Source organism: Arvicanthis niloticus, chromosome 20, assembly GCF_011762505.2.
Source record: "Arvicanthis niloticus isolate mArvNil1 chromosome 20, mArvNil1.pat.X, whole genome shotgun sequence".
Classification (NCBI taxonomy): domain Eukaryota; kingdom Metazoa; phylum Chordata; class Mammalia; order Rodentia; family Muridae; genus Arvicanthis; species Arvicanthis niloticus.
In genome coordinates, this window is record NC_047677.1 from 40,595,813 (window position 1) to 40,617,962 (window position 22,150).

General features: G+C 42.0%; 1 protein-coding gene across 4 annotated transcripts in view; it reads left to right on the top strand.

Annotated features, from left to right (window-relative positions):
* Positions 1-22,150, top strand: part of LOC117724589 (solute carrier family 5 member 4B) — a 50,882-nt gene that overhangs the window by 22,258 nt on the left and 6,474 nt on the right. For all 4 annotated transcript variants that reach the window (XM_034524489.2, XM_034524490.2, XM_076916493.1 and 1 more), the window contains 5 exons: positions 8,443-8,663; positions 10,664-10,799; positions 12,873-12,980; positions 14,299-14,449; positions 20,615-20,783. In XM_034524489.2, the coding sequence (XP_034380380.1) occupies positions 8,443-8,663; positions 10,664-10,799; positions 12,873-12,980; positions 14,299-14,449; positions 20,615-20,783 (785 nt within the window). The remainder of the gene's footprint in view (positions 1-8,442; positions 8,664-10,663; positions 10,800-12,872; positions 12,981-14,298; positions 14,450-20,614; positions 20,784-22,150) is intronic.

A 22,150-nucleotide genomic window follows, 5' to 3' on the forward strand; every position in this document is an offset into this window, starting at 1 on the left:
GAACAATATCTGAAAGGGAAGTACTGATTGTTTTAAGGCTCTCAAATCTATATCAATGGCAGCTCTTAGCTATTGGAAATAACAGGGTGTCTGTATTAGTGTAGCAGTACCTGTTTTTATTCCTGCGGCCACTCCAAGTCCCAGTATGATAGCTAGGGTCAAAGAAATAGGCTCTCTGCAGAAGTGTCTAGGGCGTATCTCAAACTCACATATAAAAGTGTCTTCAGGGTGGTAATAAACCTAGGAGACTAGCTAGACAAGTACACAATAATCTTTGACCTCATCAAAGACAGAAGTAGATAAATAAAGGGTTAATCTTGAACTGTAAACTCACCATTTATCAATATTAGGCACTAAGTTTCTGTTATCAGGACTCCTTGGGCTCTATTTTACTGACTAGGGGTCTCAAAACATTTTCTTTTCTTTGAAACACACTTCTAAAGTTGTCCTCTGACATATATATATATATATATATATATATATATATATATATAATCAGATATATAATAAAGAGAAATTGCAAAAGGAACAAATCTATATAACTCTAGATTCACATTTTAACTTCAATCTTGTAATCACAAGCTGTCATTTAACCTTGGGTGTACACACACTAAGTCCCACCCTTCAAGGCAGCATTTTCCCTGTGCCTCTGGGGTGGTCTCAGGAGTCAAGGCCTGCTGCTTCTTTAGCCTTGTAGAATAGCAGAAGACCTGGAGCTAAAGAGTAGGGGGTTGTTCAGGCATCTGGATCTTCTCCAGTTGGCATCAGTCACAGGTGGTGATGGTGAACTTCAAGGAGGTCGGATGGTCCACAGCACCAGGAACAGTCTTTTAGTAGCCTGAAAAATCATTTCTCACACAAAATGGGCATTCTGGGTATGGAGCAAGAACAAAGGACACTCTAGCCAGCGCCAGTTTCCAAAGGTAGTTTAATTTTGGGGTTCTGTATATTCTCTCTACCTGTCCTGAGCTTTGGAGACAGTATAAACAGTGAAGCTTTTAATATCTCTGACAATTCCTGACTTACCTTAAAACTGCTATCTGATCTAATTACCTAGGACACTTGAAACCTCGAGAAGGTCCCTATTCTAGGCTGTTTTCTCCTAGGTATTTCTTATCTACTCTAAGTCTTATTATTTTTCTGGCTCAGAACCTAAGGTCCCTTATACGCTTTAAGTCTCTTGGCTGCTTGGTTGCACTCATATCTTAAGAGTCCATCTGTGTATTTAGCCTGGTAAATCCTTTGCTTTCTGGGGAATATAGTTCTCCCTTCTTGTGTGCACCATTGTCTCTTTTTCTCTAGATAGTATCTGGCAGGATGACTAGCAATCTGAGTTTTTTTTCTTACTCTGTGTTTTAAGTGAGGCCATCTCTTAGGCCGACAACTGGAACAGGCTGCCGTATCAAGACACTTGATCTGTCAGGTTATTGCCTCAGGCTGGAGTCTCCTCCCTTTTTGGTATCCTGGGCAACAAATATTTACAGCTTCCGGTTTCATCAGGGTTTCCTCTCTTGGCATATAGCCTTGCAGGCATGGACTGTGGCAAAAGCATACCTGTTGTCCATGCAGATGTTGGCTTTCTTGTCAGCCCCAAGTTCCAAGGTTGTTCTCTGCACCGATGATCTCAGGGGTGGGGAGTCAGTTCAGATGGCATGTGTCCACCACAGTAGTGCTGGCTTGTCTCTGACCAGCATGGAGAAAACTGCTCCTGTCTGTAAAGCAGGTTACCTTGGCTCCTGGCTGAAGTCAGTCTTCTATCCATTGAATTCTTGTCAGCTAGTTACAGCCCAGGAAGTGTTGTATCTGGATGTCCATCCTAGGGAGTATCCCCTCAACCAGACAGGGGATAGGAGCAGCCTAGGATGACCATAAATGAATGGGATATCCAGCCCATCTCTTAGTCCACCATTTTCGGGTAGTCCATGAATATCTTTTGACCCATTGGCCTGGAGGAAGCCCCTGTGTCTATCAAAAGTTGGGTGGCTCCAAGCTGCTCCGTCTATCTCAATAGCCGTCTTCACACAGAGCTGTTATCTTCGCCACTTGGGGGTGTTTTTCGAGGCCTGGGATTTTCTGGCCCTGGCTTCTATTTGTTAGGGCCCTCTTGGACCCTGAAGCTGGCTCCTTTACTTGCAATGCACACACTGGTCTTTTTCAAAGAGTTTTATCTCTCTTTGATTGGAATCCCTTTTTTCTGCTTTCTGTAAATTCTTTCCTGTCACCTTTCTCTTTCTTCACCTCTCTCTAGTCTCCTCTATTCCTCTCTATTCCTCTGGACTCACAGCAACTTATCTCTATTTTTCTTCTCTACTCTTTTCTTCTAGACTTACACTAAACCTTCTCTATTCTTCTTTTCTATTCCTTTCTTCTAGACTTACACTAAACCTTCTCTATTCCTCTTCTCTATTCCTTTCTTTTAAATCTTCTCTCACTTGCTATTACCATCAATCATTTTAATATGTAGTATACTTCCTAAATCTTTCAATGACTTATCTTGTAGTCTCTGTAGCCTCTGGAGCCTTGTCTACACTGACAGAATGTCTCTATGAGCTAGTCTAGAAAGGCTGTGGGTAACTTATCTGATCTCTGCTTAACCTCATGTGTCCTGATCAAAATTAGTGGGGTCTCATATAACCCTCTCTCTCAAGATCTATCAGCGGAATCTGGCATGGGCCTTTGGGTGTCCCTTACCTTCTGTCACATGGAGGTCTCAGTCACATCTGCTCCAAATTGACCTGCTGCTGACCACGGCCTGATCAATTGATGGGGTCCCCAATCTGAAGACCAGAACCTGCAAAGGTCTTGTGAAAGCAAGGCTTTTACCTTATTTATTGCTTTGAACTCTGTGTAGACTGATGCATTTGTGAGGCTGCATGACTGCTGTTCACATCACACTAGAGACCATAACCTAATTCAGTCTGCAAACAGTACCTTGTCCACAGGTGTAATGTGAGCTCACCTCTGAAGCTCTAAGAAAGAAACCAAATCAGAATGAATAGCCTTATCTATAGCATTTCACAGCAAGGATTATTAAGATGTTGAAGGTTCATACAGTTATTAACAATTTTTAAAAGGCAACTTGAGTTACATTTGACACTTATTTGAATTTAACTTTTAACAAAATAGAAACTTTGGTCATAGTTCTATAAAAACCTTTTAAAGAGTTATTTCTGATTACAACAAGAATAATAAAGTAAACATTTTTATGTCTAACGTAAGAGCACAAGTCTTCACCACTTTTTTAATTTTATCTTGTCTGAACTCTCATCTTTGAACCAAATCTTAATGAAAGTCTCATATAAATAATGAAATTGTCTCAAACAGCAATGGCATTTTTTTTCAAAACGGAAGCCTATATATATATTTTTCTGACTCAGGACAACCTGTAACTTTTTAGCTGTAATTTAAGAAAAAAGCACTCTTTCACATATTAAACTGGGAAAAATCATTATCAACTTTTTTATTACAGAAGCCAAAAAACTGCTGGCCCCCTTTTTCTGCTTTTTGCTGGTGCCCTTCTCCTGGCCACAGAGCAGGGCGAATTATCAGTTAGCTGTTGCACGCTGTTGCTGTGCTGGGGAACCATGAGTTGTCGCCCGCCAAGTGAGGGCTGGGTGAGGGCACCCTCCATGTGCTGTTACCTGGAGTATACCCTATATGCGGTAGGCGGGCTGTAGGAACACGAACCGCGAGCACGAACCGAGGTAGCCGCCCCTTATTAAAGGACCTGCCCTCCTTTCTGCAGCTGTATTTTTGTACCGGCAGCTTCATTCCTCTCTGCCGGCAATCATGTTACCTATTTTTAACTCAAGATGTTTAACACAGTAGATTAACAGCTAACACACAGATGGTTTGCCAAGAAAAGACACACACATATAAAAAACAAAACAAATAGCTCACCCCTCTCACGGGTGGTACATAAAACACAGATAGCTCACCCCTGCCATGGGTGGCACAACAACAACAAAAAAACACAGATAGCTCACCCCCACACGCTCATCGATCACTCTCAGCCCGCGTTGCTGCCCACACCTTCAATTCATTATTGGTGGGAGGCTGGGAACTCGTCTCGCCTTTCAGACCACAGCGGGCAGAAGACCTGCATGTCCTACCTCCTCCGTAGCCTCTGCTAACAGCAGAGAAACAGAATTTTCTCTTGGCTACAAGCTGTGGGACAGGACCTGCCTGTCTCACTGTTCTGCAGCAGCACTCACCAGCTGTTCTATCTCTTTTTCTGCTGGTGGTCATGTTATCTCTTTTTAAACTTAGGATGTTTTACACAGTAATTTCAGTCCAGAAGAAAAGAAAAGAAACAACGATCGTCAGTCAGAGTCCAAGAACATATAAACCAAATAACACAGATAGCTCACCCCTGCCACGGGTGGCATAAACAACACAGATATCGCACCCCTGCCACGGGTGGGACAGAAAACACAGACAAACACACCTGGCCACATCGGCCAAACGCGACCTCAGATGGAGAAGCACACCACGTCTTCTCCTCCAGATGGAGAACTCCGTCTCCCAGATTCAGAAACTCAACGGTTGAATCTTTCAACCGCCCGGCCGAATCCCTCGACCGTCAGATGGTCAAATCCCTTGACCTAGCTGGCTCTCCCAGCTCTTCTAGGGCGTCCCCCAAGGTTGCAGCTACCACTGGTCACTAAGTCCTGATGGCCTGTGGTGACCGCTGCCCAAAACCGAAACCATGGCACAGACACAGAAACCAAAACACAGAGACACAGACAGCAGCGCTGCACTCAGACACACTCCACTCATACAGACCTACCTCCAAGAGGTCTGTGTCGTGAGTCCTGGGGTCGCGCACTTCCCAGCCAATGCACCAAAATGTAAGACCCCCCCGCAAGGGGACCCTCTGTAAGACACCCCCCCCCCCGCAAGGGGACCCTCACCCAAGTCCGGACCTGCACGCCCCAAGGACACACGAGAGACCTTCTTGATGCAATTGCAGAGGAGGTTTAATGACGAGGGCCCTCGGGCTGGAACATATCTCACACAGGAGATAGAGGTTCAGCGCGCCGGACCCAGGGAACTTGGGATATTTATCGGTAGGGGTTGGGGAGAGCGGGAAAATTTGGCACGGTTACATATGATTGGATATTTCAAACATCAGCAACTTGCAGAACTGGCAGAACTTGCAGAAATTCGGACCTCCCAGAAAAGGGAGGGAGAGAAAAGTAAACACCAGATAGCCCATTACTCACTTGGGCTTGTTTGGACTTGTCTGGGCATGCCCTTGTATGCCTTTATTTTTGTCACCCTGCCCCTGCAGGGGCTTAATATTTTTATTATGACTATATTTAACAAATTGTTGGTGGTCTTTGCTGACCATGAATTTTTGTTATTGTTACAATGCTGCTTTCAAATTTTGTTCTCACAAAACAAAGTATAAGTATTCAAAGATAAAAGCCTCTGAAGGCCATGCTCATTCAAAATGCCATACTAACATGAAAGGCCTTTTAAAAATTCCTATAAAAACCTACTACTTTGATATTTTAGAAAAATATAAAAGGAGTTTAAGTGGAATTATCATATAATGGTAGACTATACATCAGTTGGGACAGGAACTCACAAAGGGCAGGAACTTGGAGGGGTGCTACTTACTGGCTTGCTTCCCCTGGCTTGCTCAGCTTGTTTTCTTATAGAACCTAGAACCACCAGCCCAGGGATGGCACCACCCACAATGGACTGGGCCCTCCCCCATTGATCATAAATTGAGAAAATGCCTTACAGCTGGATCTCATGGAGCTCTCCCTCAAGGGAGGCTCCTTTCTTTGTGATAACTCCAGCTTCTGTCAAGTTGATACACAAAACCAGCCAGTACACACCCCAAAGAACTATTTCTAAACAGGTCTACTTCCCCTTATCCAAATAACCTTTCTTTTCCACTACCTCTGGTGGGTGGTAGGCTGGAGAGGAGGCTGAACCCTTATTAAAATAAATTGAGAAGAGCTGGAAAGATGGCTCAGTGGTTAAGAGGACTGACTGCTCTTCCAGAGTTCCTGAGGTCAATTCCAAGCAACCACATGGTGACTCACAACCATCTGCAATGGGGTTAGGTGCCCTCTTCTAGTGTGTCTGAAGAAAACAATGGTGAATACATAAAATATAGTTTAAAAAATAGATTGTGAAAAATATACAGTAACACACCTGCTTCAGCCTCCAAAGTTCAGGGAGCTTCTGTGTTCATCAAATATACTTTATGTTAATTCCCTATTGGAGAAATTCTTGGCAAGATTTTCTAACATTTAATATACAGCCAGGAGCTTTTTCTCCTAGGTCATTCTGGATCTTGTCAAGTTGGCAAGTGTTTACAACTCTAGAGGTGGTGGGACCTGGGAAAATGGAGCCAGTAAATGAGGCAGACTGAAGTCTCATGCAGTGGCCAACTTTATTCAGAGCATCAGACAATTTATACTCTGAGGGTTAAGGCAAGTCATCTGAATAAAGTGTAGAGTCACAAGAACAAGCTGCACATGGCAGAAACATGTTTTCCATAGAGGTGTGTAAACAAATCACAAGAGCCAGTTGAGTCTAACATGAACGCACTCCTACCCACTATACCTGGGAGAGGCATGAAAACACATTACAAGAACAATTCTGTGGTTTTGAAGAAATGGGGATCACAAGACTCTTGTTTTCCTGTTTTCTCACAAACACTCAGAATTATCCTACAACTCTGTTCTAGAATGTATTCTAACAGACAAGTACTGAACCATTGTACTCCCCGCCCCCATATTAAGCTACACTTCTCTGAAAGTCTCTCACTTGTGGCTAGCCCTTGGCCTTATTGCTAGCCCTTGGGGGCAGCACTGACTGTCTATGGATCTGGTCTTTACAGTGGGTTCCCAGTGATAAAATTATAAAAGCAATTTGGGCTTCTCTCTCTCTCTCTCTCTCTCTCTCTCTCTCTCTCTCTCTCTCTCTCTCTCTCTGTGTGTGTGTGTGTCTCAATTTCTCTCTCATATATTACATCCCAAACACAGTTTCTCCTTCCTCCTCTTCCTCTATTCCCCTCTCTCTTGGCCCCCAAGCACTCCTCCTTCAGTGAAGTGCAGGCCTCCCAGGGATATCAACCAAACATGGCATATTTAGTTACTGTGATTAAAGCTGGATGAGACAACCCAGTGGGAGGAAGAATCCCAAAAGCTCCACCAGTACTCAGGATTTTGATTCTTAAAGCTGCAGACTCAGAATTATCTCAAAATGGCTTCCTGGCATTGTACCATAAGGGAAGAAAAATATTTCTATTTTCTAGTATGCTCTTCACACTCCAGGATTTCTGTAAGGTTGGACTGCAACTCTGCTCACTGTTGAGTCTAGCTTGAGTCCATGGGTTAATTGTATTTTCCCAATCTCTCTCTCTCTCTCTCTCTCTCTCTCTCTCTCTCTCTCTCTCTCTCTCTGAAGCACAAACCATGCTTCTCAAATAAAAGAAATGTATGTGGGCTGGTGAGATGGCTCAGCAGTTAAGAGCACTGACTGCCCTGCCAGAGGTGCTAAGTTCAATTACCAGCAACCACATGGTGGCTCACAACCATCTGTAATGGGATCCAATGCCCTCTTCTGGTGTTTCTCTTTCTGTGTGTGTATGGCTGTCCCTCTGTGTGTCTCTCTGTCTCCCTCTGTGTCTCTGTCTCTCTCCTCTCCCCACTTTTACTTCTTCTTTCTTCCTCTGTGTGTCTTTCTCTGTCTCTCCGTGTGTCAGTGTGGAGACACAGAGAACGGGAGAAAGGAGTGACATCAGTGATATAAAAAGTATAGAACACAGTCATGAAGGATAGAAAGATACTTTGTTCTGGTGTCAGCTGTCATGGTTGTGAGTGTATGTGTATGTGTGTGTGCAAGCACACCCACCCACACATGCATGCACATGTGTGCATGTCTGTATGTACATGTGTGTGTATGTATGAGTGTGTGAGTGTGTGTATGAGTGTCTGTATGAGTGTGTATGCACATTTGTGTGTGCGCACATGTGTGTGCATGTTTGTGTGTGTGTTGAGTAAAAATGCAATTGACAGAGAAAGTGTAAAACCATAACAAAGTTCTGTTGCTTCTAAATGGCCATTTTGTAACTGTGAACAGTCTAGTGAGATGTGTAGAGTTTGGTACTGGGCAAATGTTATTAAGTGGCAACCTTAATTGAACTGCATAAGTGTTTTTATGTATGAGTTCATCGTTTTGCTAGGTGATTTACTTAAGAAATAAGAAAGAAACAATATTAAGGAATTATTTTCTTTGAATGCTCAGTGGAAGCCAGTATTCTATCATGGATGACCCCACAGGCATGCACCCGCCATTGCGGAAAGCACTGAAGCCGTGACCATGGTAACAGGAAGCACTCAGGTGCCTTCGCTGCAGTGGAGCTTGTGAACATGCGCTCTTTGAAATCCTCACACATGCTATCTGATGCCCTCCTAGCATTTGCTGAAGTTGGAGGCTATGAGAGCTTTACAGAGAAGTACATGAATGCCATCCCCTCTATAGTCGAGGGGGACAACCTGACGATCAGCCCCAGGTGCTACACTCCTCAGCCGGACTCCTTCCACATCTTCCGAGACCCTGTCACTGGAGACATCCCATGGCCAGGACTGATATTTGGAATGACTATTTTAGCCATCTGGTACTGGTGTGCAGATCAGGTGAGCATAGACATTTGCAGGTGTGACTGTGTTTATTTTATTTGTCTTGTTTGATGTAAAAGCATCTAGCTTTTCCTAATTTGTGCACATTGACCATATTTAAAGTGTCAGATACTTTTCTATGTCTTGCCTTGTAAAAAACAGATGTCTTGTTTCCTTCTCACCACATTATGTTTTCTCCCCTCAGAGACACATTCAGCTCTTTCATTTAAGTTTTTTTAGACTTTAGATCTCAGAGCTAACATCTTACACCTCAAACAGGAAACAATAAAAGCAAACTAGGAATGGTAAAAGTCTTCATGGGAACCCACAAACAATCCAGGCTATTGCCAAGATTATTGGTTGTTTTACACAAATTAATGGTAAGAGCCCCTTGTTGACGACAACACCTATACATCTCAATGAACAGAGAAGGTGAGCTGGTAACCAGCTAAAGCCTTCACTCCCACAGACTAATGTTCATGGTACTGGGAGGAACAATACCAGAGGAGAAAGGTAAACACCAGCCTAGCTGCAAACCCTTTGCTCTACAGTGGCCGCCTGCCTACAAGATCTGCTGGTGCAACAGTGGAACAAAGCTTGTGAAAGTAACCAAGGGAAGATCTGATTTAAGGCTGACGCCATGAGAAGGAACCTACAGCCAGCAATGGTTGGGTGGCCAAGAACCTAAGACTAGACAGTCCAGGGACCTGAGGTAAAACAAAATGCCACTGTTCTGCTAAAACTAAAATAAAGAAGAAAAAAGAAAAAAATCTAGTGCACACCTTTAATCCCAGCACTTGTGAGACCGAAGCAGGCAGATTTCTGAGTTCGAGGCCAGCGTGGTCTACAGAGTAAATTTCCGGATAGCCAGGACTATACAGAGAAACCCTGTCTCAAAAAAAAAAAAAAAAAAAAAAAAAAAAAAAAAAAAAAAAAGAAAAGAAAAGAAAAAAAAAAAAAAAGAAAAAAGAAACAGAAAAAGAAAAAAGAAATCTAGCAATTTAAAGACTCCTGGCAACATTCTCCTATACTCATACATCAGTGTCTCTCATTCCCATCCTCAGAAGCTTCCTCCTGAAGCAGGTGGGAATACAGAGATCACAGCCAAACATTATGCAGAGAGTAAGAGACCTTGGAACACTTGGCCCTAAATGGGATGTCTCCATTGAACCCTTCCCCTCAGGACCACACCAATTCTATCACTTTGACTTCCTAACTAGATGAGTTTTCAGGATAGTTCAGGAATTCTAGAAATGAATGTCTCAATGTTCTATTGTCATGATTTCCTAATTATGGCGTTTCCATGGAAACTGGCTTGACAGCCTAGAAGGAAGTTACCTGATAATTAGAAGGAAGATGTTGAGGATATATATGTACAACTTTCAAGACAAGAGCACACAGCTTGTACAGCACCAGAAGTGGCTTGAGGAACATGCTGCCCTACTGTGCTGCAATGTGGGTGTGACAACCACACTTCAATAATAGATGATGTATATATTCTATGTATACTATGTATATAGTCTATGTATAGATGTATATATTCTATGTTCAAGGCTCATTTATACTTTATATGAAATGTTGAGAATATCCTATAAGAGATATTTCTACTTAAGGGATGAGAATCAGGAGATTTATAGAGGTAAATTAAATAGTAATATAAATCCTGATGCTGCTATAAAACCCAATTGTTTCCCCTAAGCATAGCTTTTTAAAATGATTTTTTTAATTTAATTTTATTCTATACATTTGCATGTTTTGTCTGCAGGTAAGTATGTACACAATCTGGGTGCTTTGTGTCCATGGAGGTCAAAAGATGGTATTAGATTCTTCCAAAACTGGAATTATGCTGGGAACTGAACCCTGGTCCTCTGCATGAACAATATCAAGAGCTTTCCATCTGCTGAGTCCTGACCATAAGATTTCTTATTATATATAATATGAAGCCTTGAATGTGTATTCTTACCCTCCTTAAAGTCACTAGCAGATTGTTCCACTAATATGCTGTGTTTCCCTGGCAGGTCATCGTACAGCGCTGCTTATGTGGCAAGAACATGTCCCATGTGAAGGCTGCCTGCATCATGTGCGGCTACCTGAAGCTGCTGCCCATGTTCCTCATGGTGATGCCGGGGATGATTAGCCGAATTCTGTACACAGGCAAGCCGTGGATATATGAGTCCTCTTTTCTGTGCTTGATTTCTGTGGTTTTTAAGATAGGAAAAACTTTGATAGGTTAGAAGGAGAAATCGAGGGATGTAGTGGTAATTTTAGCTACACCAATTTCTGTTCCAGGAGGGCCACACTCCTGCCCACCCACCAGAGCACTCTGAATTTGTAAATGAAACACACACACACACACACACACACACACACACACACAGAAACACACACACACACACACAGAAACACACACACACACACACACACACACACAGAAACATACACACACACCAGGTAATTTTTGACATGCCCTGACTAGCTCAAAATCAGGGCACTCCTAAATCTTCCCCAGCTAGGAAAAGCTTCCTTCTAGCATGCCTGAGACTCCTATACCTTCCCATGCACCCTAGGCCTAATCAGGAAAGTGACCAGTGGCCACTTATCTGAATTCTTACATGGCTGGTTGGCTTTTTCTCCTGCAGCACTTACGCCCCATCCTTCTCCCCTGAGTCATGGTGATATCCCTCCCTTTCTTTCTCCTAGTTCCTAGCCCACACAAATCTAAAGGTCTACCTGCCCTCCCTTTAGCTGTTGGCTTTTTATTGTTTGATCAAAAACCAATTGGGGACAAGGACCTTCAGCACTTGGACACACAGATTCCCAATTTGGGGCCCTGATTAATTCAAAGCATTGGAACCAATCCCCAACAGAGGGAGGCACTTCCGAGACAAGGGTCTGAAGGAGAACACTCAGCAGATTTGGCACTCTTCTGTATCACTTTTGTACATCCTGTTCCAGTGAGTGGATCTGATGGAAGATAGTCCAGAAGTTCCCTGGGTGATGAGGTGGAACTGAGCAAGGATGTGATAGCTGACTGTGGTGGTTTGAATACACTTGGCCCAGTGAGTGGCACTATGGGGACGTGTAGCCTCACTGGAGGAAGTGAGTCACTGTGGGAGTGGGCTGTGAGGCCCTCCTCCTAGCTGAAGTCATCCTTCTAACACTTGTTAAAGGATGCTTTCCTCCCCTACAAGGCACATGGAAGAAAGAAGCTTCACCAAAACATTATAAGAACAATCTCCAGAATTCAAATCACCCTCCACACCAATGAATGGCTTCCATATTCCTACTAGGATGGCCCATTAAGACCCACTTAAAGCATTCCATTGCTTTCCAATCCAAAGTCCCCAAATCTACATTACTCCAACCAAAAGCATGGTCAGGTCTAGCATAGCAATGCCCCAGTCCCTGGTACCAACTTCTGTCTTAGTTACAGTTTTACTGCTTTGAACAGACACCATGGCCAAGGCAACTCTTATAACATTTAATTGGGGCTAGTTTACAGGTTCAGATGTTCAATCCATTATTATTAAGGCAGTTAGTATGGCAGTGTCCTGCCAGACATAGTGCTGGAGAAGGAGATGAGAATTCTACATCTTGTTCCTTCTTGTCTTTCAGGCAGCCAGGAGGGTCACAAAGCCCACCCCCACAGTGACATGCTTCCTCCAACAAGGCCACACCCACTCTGGCAAGGCCACACACACTTCAGGAAGGCCACATCCACACCAACAAGGCCTCACCTCTTAATAGTGCCACTCCTAGGCCAAGCATATTCCAACCACCACAGAGACCTTTTATGGTCAGGTCAGGCAACATCTTTGACCAATAAGGCCTTGGAGGCACACATGCACACCTTGGTCTCTGAGAGAACTTTGAAACTGAATCAATTGTCAATATTTGGGGAAAATTAATTTCTGAGTCAGATGAGGATAACTACTGCCGATTATTATTATTATTATTTTGAGGAATTACTTTTTCTTGGTTAGGAAAGGTAAGGAGATAAGGCCAATCATTTCTGAGGTACAGAAGACACATTTCAAGTGTTAATCCAGACACACAACATTCACTGTATTTTCCCAACTAGGCATAAGTTTATCAAATTCAAAGCTCGGCCTCCAATTTCTAGGCAAATATATCTTCTCCCATCTATGACCTTACGTCTTCCCTCTGTCCCCTGCTTGCAGATTGTACCTAGTCGTGTCCTGACCAATGAACTGTATCTCCCCTTAGATAAGGTGGCCTGCGTTGTGCCTTCCGAGTGTGAGAAACAGTGTGGCACTGCAGCCGGCTGCACCAACTATGCCTACCCCACCATGGTCCTGGAGCTGATGCCTGATGGTGGGTAAACATCCATAGCATGTCTAGAGGGATGCGTGGGCCATGGGGGATCCATGGGGAGGACTCTGGCAATCCTTCCATTAATTCAGTCCTACTCGCCAGATAGTTCTTGAGAGTCAGTCACAATATAGCAGTCACGTGTTGTCCGGGTCTGGAGATTGCAGACGTGAGCTAATTTCTGTTAGAACAACACTGCTTAGGGTGAACGCTGTCTTCTGGCTCAGTTAACATCGAAATGACTTGTTAGCCAAAGAAGAAGTTGTGATGCTACAAATGCATAAACCCAGAAGACTTGAAGTTAACTGTTACCTTGACTTTACAATATCTTAGTCTGCATGCTTTGTACCTAAGGATACACCATTCCTCCTGTGTTTCTTTGGCTCTTAAGATTTACCTGTAAAGTGACCATGATTGCCCTCCACCTCGAAACTCACTGTAGCTTTACAGTCTAGATAACAAGCTTTACTGTGAAGTCCTGATTATTAGAATCTCAGAAAGTGATCATTGCTGTGGGGACCATACACAGAGCACATACGGAGATGAAAAGTTTAAGTGGTCTGGGGTCTCGGTGCACACTTCTGTGCCATTTCTCCTCCTTGATATACACAAGGTCATTCAAAATTAAGAAACCCACAAACTCAATGTAGAATGCGTGTCATCTTTACACTGTACTGGGAGGCCTGGAGCCATCACCAACGGGGGTTAGGAGCAGAAGTGTGAAGCTCTCACAATGATTGAAAACTTTCAGCTTTGCCCATGAAGTTTCCTCAGCGGTATCATCTTCCAGGCCTCTAGTTCTGCAATTCTCAAAGTGTTCACAAAGCCAAGAGTTTCTTCTCCAAACAAGGATGGTACCAGGTTCTTCCTTCTTTTACAAAGTTCCCAGAATGTGACCTTTAAGTAATATTTAGCTCTTAAGCTAATACTAAGCTGAACCAGAGGAAGAACCTCAGAAAATGTTTGCATTATAAATCCAGATAGTAACGTTCCTTAAGCTGATTTTAAGCCATAGACGCTAACCAGCCACGTGATAGCTTTGTATTTTTAAAACTAAATTCCCAGATTAAAAGACAAGTTTTTCACTGCCACATCTTTTACCTTCAAATATGATGAATTTCACTAAACCGTGTTCTATTCTGTATTGATGTATTCACTGACTGAATCTGCAAGAAAAGTTCAGCACTGGCGTACACTGACAGCTGCATTGGGTAATCACTCTGTAATAGAGAGTTTTATCCTTCATTGGCTTTTTGATGTAGCAAATCACTCATAAGCCACGACATCCACTCTGACCACAGCTTGCTCCCTCTGACCGCAGGACTTCAAGGCCTGATGCTGTCGGTCATGGTGGCTTCTCTCATGAGCTCCCTGACTTCCATCTTCAACAGTGCCAGCACCCTCTTCACCATGGACCTGTACACCAAGATAAGGAAGAAGGCATCAGAGAGAGAGCTCATGATAGCTGGACGGTGAGGGAGCCTGGTGTCTGCCTAGAACCTCTCTGAGGAGGGGGCTAGAGACAGGAACTACAGAGCTCTGATCTTTAGATTCAGGGAAACTAAAAATGCTCTTCTACAATGTCGAAGAATCATTAAGAGATATTCAACCCAACCTTTCTCTTCACAGGCCCCAAAATTATAGCCATAGTTTTAAGCAAAGTAGTTTAGTTTTTGAGACTCCCACTGTCTGATGGTTATTCATCTCTTCCCCTTATGATTATGCCTGCACCACTGCTTCACAAAACTCAGTCCGTGTTTAACGGGATTTACCTCACACCGTAAGTCTGATAGCTGAATGTCTTTCCTTTAATAGTTTCTGTACGTACCATACGGAAACAGTCAGTTACCTCACCCATGTTACACAGAGAAGTTTAACAACTGCATTCCCTAAAAGTTGAACCATGCTAGACAGAGACAGAGCCTCAAGAAGAGACAAAGTCCAAGAGACAAGAGACATCTTGGAGAGTTAGGAGATTCTGGGCAGACTGTGGGCCTTGAAGATGGTGAGATGGAAGGAAACAAGAGATAGCAGCCAATATGGTGTCCTCTTCTTCACTTAATTTTCACGCAAATTCTATCTGCCATTTTGTACGATGTTTTAAAAATTAAAGTATAGAACATAGAGGGAGAACATAAAACATAAATAAATGGCAAAATTCTGTTTGGAAAAACTGAACACTGGGGCTGGAGAGATGGTTCAGTGGTTAAGAGAACTGACAGCTCTTCCAGAGGTCCTGAGTTCAATTTCCAGCAACCACATGGTGGCTCACAACCATCTACAATATGATCTGATGCCCTCTTCTGGTATGTAGATGTATATGCAGATAGAGCACTCATACACATAAAATAAATAAAATCTTTTAAAAAAATTGAACACTCCTATAACCATAATTTTTTCAAGAAGTAGAAATTGTTAGGACTCCCAAACCTCATCTTGGGTTCCATATTTCCAGAGCTAACAACTGCTATTGGTAATGCAACAGGCATTTCAAACCTTCCCAGGTTAGCATATGATGAGCAGAATAACACAGTGGGATTTTTAATTCATCCTTGACCTGTTATGTTACGTTGCTCTGGGATAGTTTATTCATTTAATCACTGGATGAATAGATAGACAGACAGACAGACAGACAGCAGACAGATAGATAGAAACATGTGTATACATATATGTATTTATATAAATTTATATTCATGATTATACACACACATATAATTATATAATAATATAAGTATATATACACACATATAATTATATAATATATAAGTATATAATTATATACACATGCATATATATATGTGTGTGCGTGTGTGTGTGTGTGTGTATCCATTATAGGAATATATTAGAATGTACTGTTCATGGGCATCTGACTGGAGTGTTTCTATCGGTTAGCTTATATGAACATGTAATTCTATTAAGGATATTGGAGGGTGTGTGTGTGTATGTGTGTGTGTGCATGCATTTCATTTTAATTAATATTAAAGAATATTCAGTAGTCTCAATTAAAAAGAAATGTGGGAAGGGATTTTGAAAGAAAAGGCATTATGACATTTGCAAAAATCAATGGTAAGAGTAACTCTGAATGAACTGACAAAATAGCAGGCGTATCATTTTTTCCTTTATAGCATATATCCATGTGGGCCTCGTATAGTGAAAACAATTCCCTCTCTCTGTGTGGGTTGGCAGATAGGTGAGGTTTGTTCTGAAGCCATTAGGGAACTGAAGTCTCCTTCTCTGTAGATGGCACACAGAGGAAACCTGGGGGTTGGTGCTTAGTTTTTCAGAGGTGGAGACTCTCCATCTGGCAAATGAGTACAGTGTCTATGGAGAGCACTTCAGAAGAGCTTGACCAAGTTTACACCCACATTGGGTGCAAGGGGAAGAGACGAGGTGTAAAATGGTGTGCTTTTGCGGAATAGCAACAACAATTAACACATTACCCACCTGGCATACAAACTGGAAAATGTTCCTAGTTCCAGATCTTGACTCTGTACAAATGAAGTGTGTGTGAGAGAGAGTCAGAGTCAGAGTCAGAGACAGAGACATAGAGACAGAGACAGAGAGAGACAGAGATACAGAGATACAGAGACACAGAGGACAGAGAGACAGAGATAGAGGGACAGAGAGAGACAGAGATAGACACAGAGAGAGATAGACTCCCAGGAGCCTCCCAGCCTGGAGATGGTAGAGACAGGGCACAGAGTAGGACTCTGGTGTGTTGTGGCTTGAGCTACCTCCTGCTTCGGGGCCAAAAATGTTGAGAACCGAGCTGGCCCACATTTGGGGGCCAAAATGTCTCGGATAGCTCTGTCAAAAGCCTTGGGGGCTAAATTGTTAGATCGTGCACTGCCCCAAGCTGCTCCAGTCCGCAGGTCGGGGTTCAGCAAGAGAGAGAGTGAGGACAGACTCGAGGAATGGAGACCAGACAGAGTGTGATTCAATCCTGTTTATTCTTCAGTCTCTCTTCCTAGTCCAAGTTCCAAGTCTTGAGTTCCTAGTCCCTAGTTCCTAGCCCCTAGTGCCTCCAAGTTCCAAGTTACTTCTTCCAAGTGCTAAGTGCCTTATGTCTAATTCCAAGTTCTTCCTCCAAGTGCCAAGTGCCTAATACTTAATAATCCTTCTTCCGAGTTCTCTAGTCCAAGTGTCTTCTTCCTCAATGCCTAATTCCTACTTACTTCTTCTGTCTACCTCTCACCTTTTATATGTCTCACTTCCAAGCCATGCCTTGAAGTCACGCCTTTAAGTCATGCCCTTAGGCCTTATCTCTAAATCTGATCTCTAAGTCAAGCCCTTAAGTCACACACCTTTAAGTCTCACACACCCAAGGCAAGATCCTGGGTATCTAAAGCAAGATGTTATCAGAGTGTGCTCAGCTGTTGTAGGCTATTGTAATCAAGTCTCTTGTCAGGGTATATGGCTCAAGATGGCTGGCTGCAAGGATGATAGCCAACTTCTGTCGGCTCCCCACACTGGTGTGGCTTTAAAGTCTGAAGGTCTCCAGCCATTCTAGCTCTCTAGCTATACTGAAATGCTGAGGATAACTTCTGGAAAGTCCTAAAATTTTTCTTGCTCTTTCTGAGGGTAGATAGCTGTTGGCTTAGGCGATTAACACCTGTAGCCTAACAGCCAATCAGGCAATGTGGCCTTTTTGTTCTATCTCAGCAGAAACTTTCACCCTGCTAGTCAGAAGTCACAGGAAGAGAAAGGGACCCTTTGAAAAGTGATTATAGTGTTTACTATTAAGTTGTAAAAATTTTCCTATGAAAGCTAAGAAAAGGGGAAAGCAGAAAGGGAAAAAAACTTCTTCTTGTTTCTTTGTCCTCAGTATACATCTTTCAGACTACATGATCGCATGTTAAAAAAGTTCATCACAAGTTCACACATGAAATCAAATCATAAATTGAAATAGAAATTTACAACAGAGAATGTTTACATACATATCTATTAGGAGTAATTATCTGGCTAAACATCACCTGTCACAGCTCCACAAGTTCACTGAAAGTTAAAAACATAACTAAGTTATTAGTGAAGTTTTATATAGATAAACCTAGTCAATATTTTATCTTTTGTCCTATCACCTATAATAAATTGTTAGTTTCCTTTTTACGACCTTTGGTTAATTGTTTTACAACTTCTTGGAATGTACCCTGAGTAGTAGAAAGTCTGGTTACTGTCTAAGAGGTGACACATGAGAGACTGACAGAGTTCTCATTGCAGGTTAGACTATCAAAAAGGACCTAATAGCAGTCCCACTATAAAAGAGCTTAATAATCACTGATATAATTTTAGGTATTCTTATAGGATCATTATTAAGAATAAAGAAGTTATCTATTTGTCTATATAGCATCACTACAAGACAGAATATCAGATCTGCAGATCAAATCACAATAACTATTGATTGTCATATAGTTTAATAATAACAGGAAATGCATATTAATAACAGGCATCTTTCCTAAAATGATTTTCTCCTGGGCCTTGCACTTCGGAGCTTCGTTGTAGGTATAATCTAAAGTGAAGTCATCTCAGGAAGAACACTTGATAGTTACCAGCTTGTCCTATGATGACTCATGACAACAGACAGAGAAATAAGGCTTGAGTTTCTTGGTGACCTGGATTTCATGAGGCTCGGGATAGAATATTTCCAGTAAAAACTCCTTTTGGAGAACCCTGCTATTAAGGTCGAAGTCTCCCATAAATGGATGGATCTCTGAGCTTGGTGCAGAATGAAGTACCTTTCTCAGCCGGGCTTTCCTCTCTCTGTCTGACTTTCTTTGGAGAGCATCCCTGAACACAGACAGGTGCCTGGCCTTATCTAAAGAATGACCTTGTGCTTTGCTGCATAACTTGGCACATAAATGTTGCTCTGTCTTCCCACCGCATGGTAATTGGGAGCTGTATTATGGCCAATTACCTCTTTCTACCTGTACCCCTAGAAGCCACTATGTACCCTACTCCTGGAAGAGTAGGTTTATCTCACTGCAGCAGTCTCTGTTTCCATCTGGTCCACCCTATGCTCCACCTCTGTTCCCTTTGTCCTCACTGGCTAGCCAGTGGCCAATGACCCCTGGGGAGAAGGGAGACCCCACAAACTCATAGGCATAAATGCTGTTAACATTTCAGCCATTATGTTAATAAGTTTTCCACCTATGCTGCCTAAAGCTTACAATTTATCATAACTAAGATATGAAAAAACCAACCATTGATTTTTTAAATTTATTAATGAGATTTATGAGTTTGTGCAGGAAATAAATAATTAACAACTACATTCTGTATCCTACAGCCATAAGTTCTAAGAATAAACTCAGAACAGGATATAAAGATGCATCGAAGTATACAGTTACCTAAAGTGGTTTGAAATGGGTGTAGTGTGGGGTCCCTCAGCTTTCTAGGGAAGAACAATAATGAATCTATTCTTCTGGTAGGATCAGCATTCATGAATCTGTTTTTACTTAATATTCAAATCATTTTCCTATCTCGCTACTTGTTATTTTCCTGTTTGCAGTGAGCTTCAAGTGACCCACTAGTACGATGATCCCATACTAGTGGGTCACATTTTTCCATTACCCAGGATCAGTTTCCAGATACTTTCAGGCCCCTGTGTGCATCTGTCTTCTGCTGGGCATCTGCTTGTACAGAGTGTATGAATGGGATGCAGTACTTTGGTCAACAAGACAGTCATATTAGGGCAGAGGAGTGTGTAAGAGACAACAGCTTAGGAGGATAGCCAGGAGGAGTGAAGCAGGCTCAGTTACCTACAACAGGAAGTTTGATTGGGTTGGACTTGTGACAGAAGACACTGAGGCAGAGAGAGAGGCAGAGGGTGTAATTTATTGTTCAATGATAACAGTGTGCAGTGGGGATGGGTGGTCAAATTTTTAGTCCTTGAGGCATCACACTGAGACTGTTTGGTTTTCCCAATACTTGTGAGATCAGAGCAGCTTATAAAGCTAAAACGCTTGTCCTTTGACAGACTCTCAGTGACATGTCCAAAGCTCTCACCCACCACATTTTCTCAGGAAATCACAATGATTAGTAAATTGCTTGTTCACAATCATTTAAGACACTGGGTGTCGAATAGCAACTCATCTCCCTTGGACCACAGCTACCTCTGAAACCTTTTTACCCCTAACAGTATTTTAACAAATTCATTTTAGTTGGTGAAATACTCGAGTTAGGAAATGTATATTACTGTTTCTTACCATGCCACACAACATCTGAGGTGTTTGATATTTTCAATCTAATCTCTGTAAACTGACTCAGTTTCCCTCAACCTGGAAAAAAGGAAAAGGACAAATCTGCCTTATTTATCCTATAAATTATTAACAATGGATAGAAGTAGTTTAAGGTTTGTTTCTAATTTATTCTTACCTTGAAAAGTACTCAATCGCTACAATTTAAGTTGATTTCATAAATACATAGCTAATTTCATGAATAAAAAAATAACAGCCAATTTTGAGAGGTTTATTCATTGACTTTTTTACTACCAGATATTCTACAGGTACCACATGGGTTCATACAAGGTCAACCAGCTTGCCTTTCTGGAAATCCAAGGGAAGAGCAGAAGATTCATGTCAGGAACGGTGGAGCTGGGCATACTGCTTTTGTTTAACCTTTAAATCACAGTGTTTTCCTGACAGGATATTTGGCATCATCCTAATTGTCATCAGCATCCTGTGGGTCCCACTGGTCCAGTCGTCACAGAATGGACAGCTCTTCCACTATATTTCCTCATTTGCTAGCTACATTGGGCCTCCTCTTGGCGCAGTCTTCGCTCTTGCCATCTTCTTCAAAAGGGTCAATGAGCAGGTAAAAGTAACTTAAGGAATACATTTGCAAGAATGAAGTGAAATTTAGAACTTCCTCTGGAATAGAAAAGGACATTCTTTTACTTAAGCACAGTTGGCCAGAATATTATTCAAGAATATTATTCAGGAGCTTGTCTCAGGAAGACATCTTAAATCTAGACATTCAGGACCAACCAGGGCAACACAGTGACAGCCCATCTCAAAAGTAATGCATTCTGTCCAATCTATGTCTGTCACTTAAGGCCTATTTCAACTTCACTTGTGGTAAGCCACAGTTTATAACCCTCACAGAAGTATGTGACCATGGATGGAACACACAATCATATTAAATTCCTAACATTTTTAACAAAGTATGTACATTCATTGTAGAGTACTTAAAAAAACACTAATTTTCAAAACAGGACTTCAACATCCAGTCATAGTTCTACCATATAATAATATTGACATCAAGTAAATCAAAAAACTCTGTCATATAGAAACAACCGTGTACCTACCTTATTTGAGTGCCAAGAGGTTGGAAATAGAAGACATGTAAAATGTTTACAAGAAAAAAGTCTACCACAGTAGTGCTACCTGAAATACATTAAATCCTATTATTCTATAGGTGATTGATTCTTGTAGACCATTATTTTAATCCACCAACTGTATAATTATTCTATTGATATAGTCTCTGGTTAGGAACAGGTATGGAGAAGCTGATGTCCTGATGTCTGTTCAGTCTGCCATGTCATAGTAAGCAGGGCATTGAAATTCAGATGTAGTTTCCCACAGTCTAAAGCTCCTGTTTCTGGTCCCCTTGCCATGCCAGTTCCAGAAGGGAGAACTGAGAGCATGTGTTTCCAACACCATAGATCTCTAGAAAAAGAAAAGCATTGATTTGTCAAGCATGCCTCTTATCAACCCTGAAAATTGTGAAAGTCATAGATCTACCTATTGGGCAAAATAGTGAGTGTTTAAATCTATAGACAGGAAAACATAAACGAAAAAGAAAAAAACTTAGCTTTAGTCAGAGTGGACCACAGAGCTCTGGGATTCAAAAAAAAAATCACCATGTGATATCTAAGATGTGGAAATTAAGTAATTGCAATCATTCTGTAATGTGTACATCATAATATAAGCTAGTTGTACCCATAAGTGTATACAAACAGCATCGGTCAATAATGAATAGAATAAAATAGAAAGAAATGCACCATGTATACCTGGAGAGATGGCTCAGAAATTACGGGCACTTACTGCCTCTGTAGAGAACCCAGGTTGATTTCCAGCACCCACACCTGCTCTCAACCACCTGTAACTAGGTTCTGGGGCTCTAGCTCCCTCTTCAGGCCTCTGCATGTACTTCATACATGTGGTGCACATACAAATAAG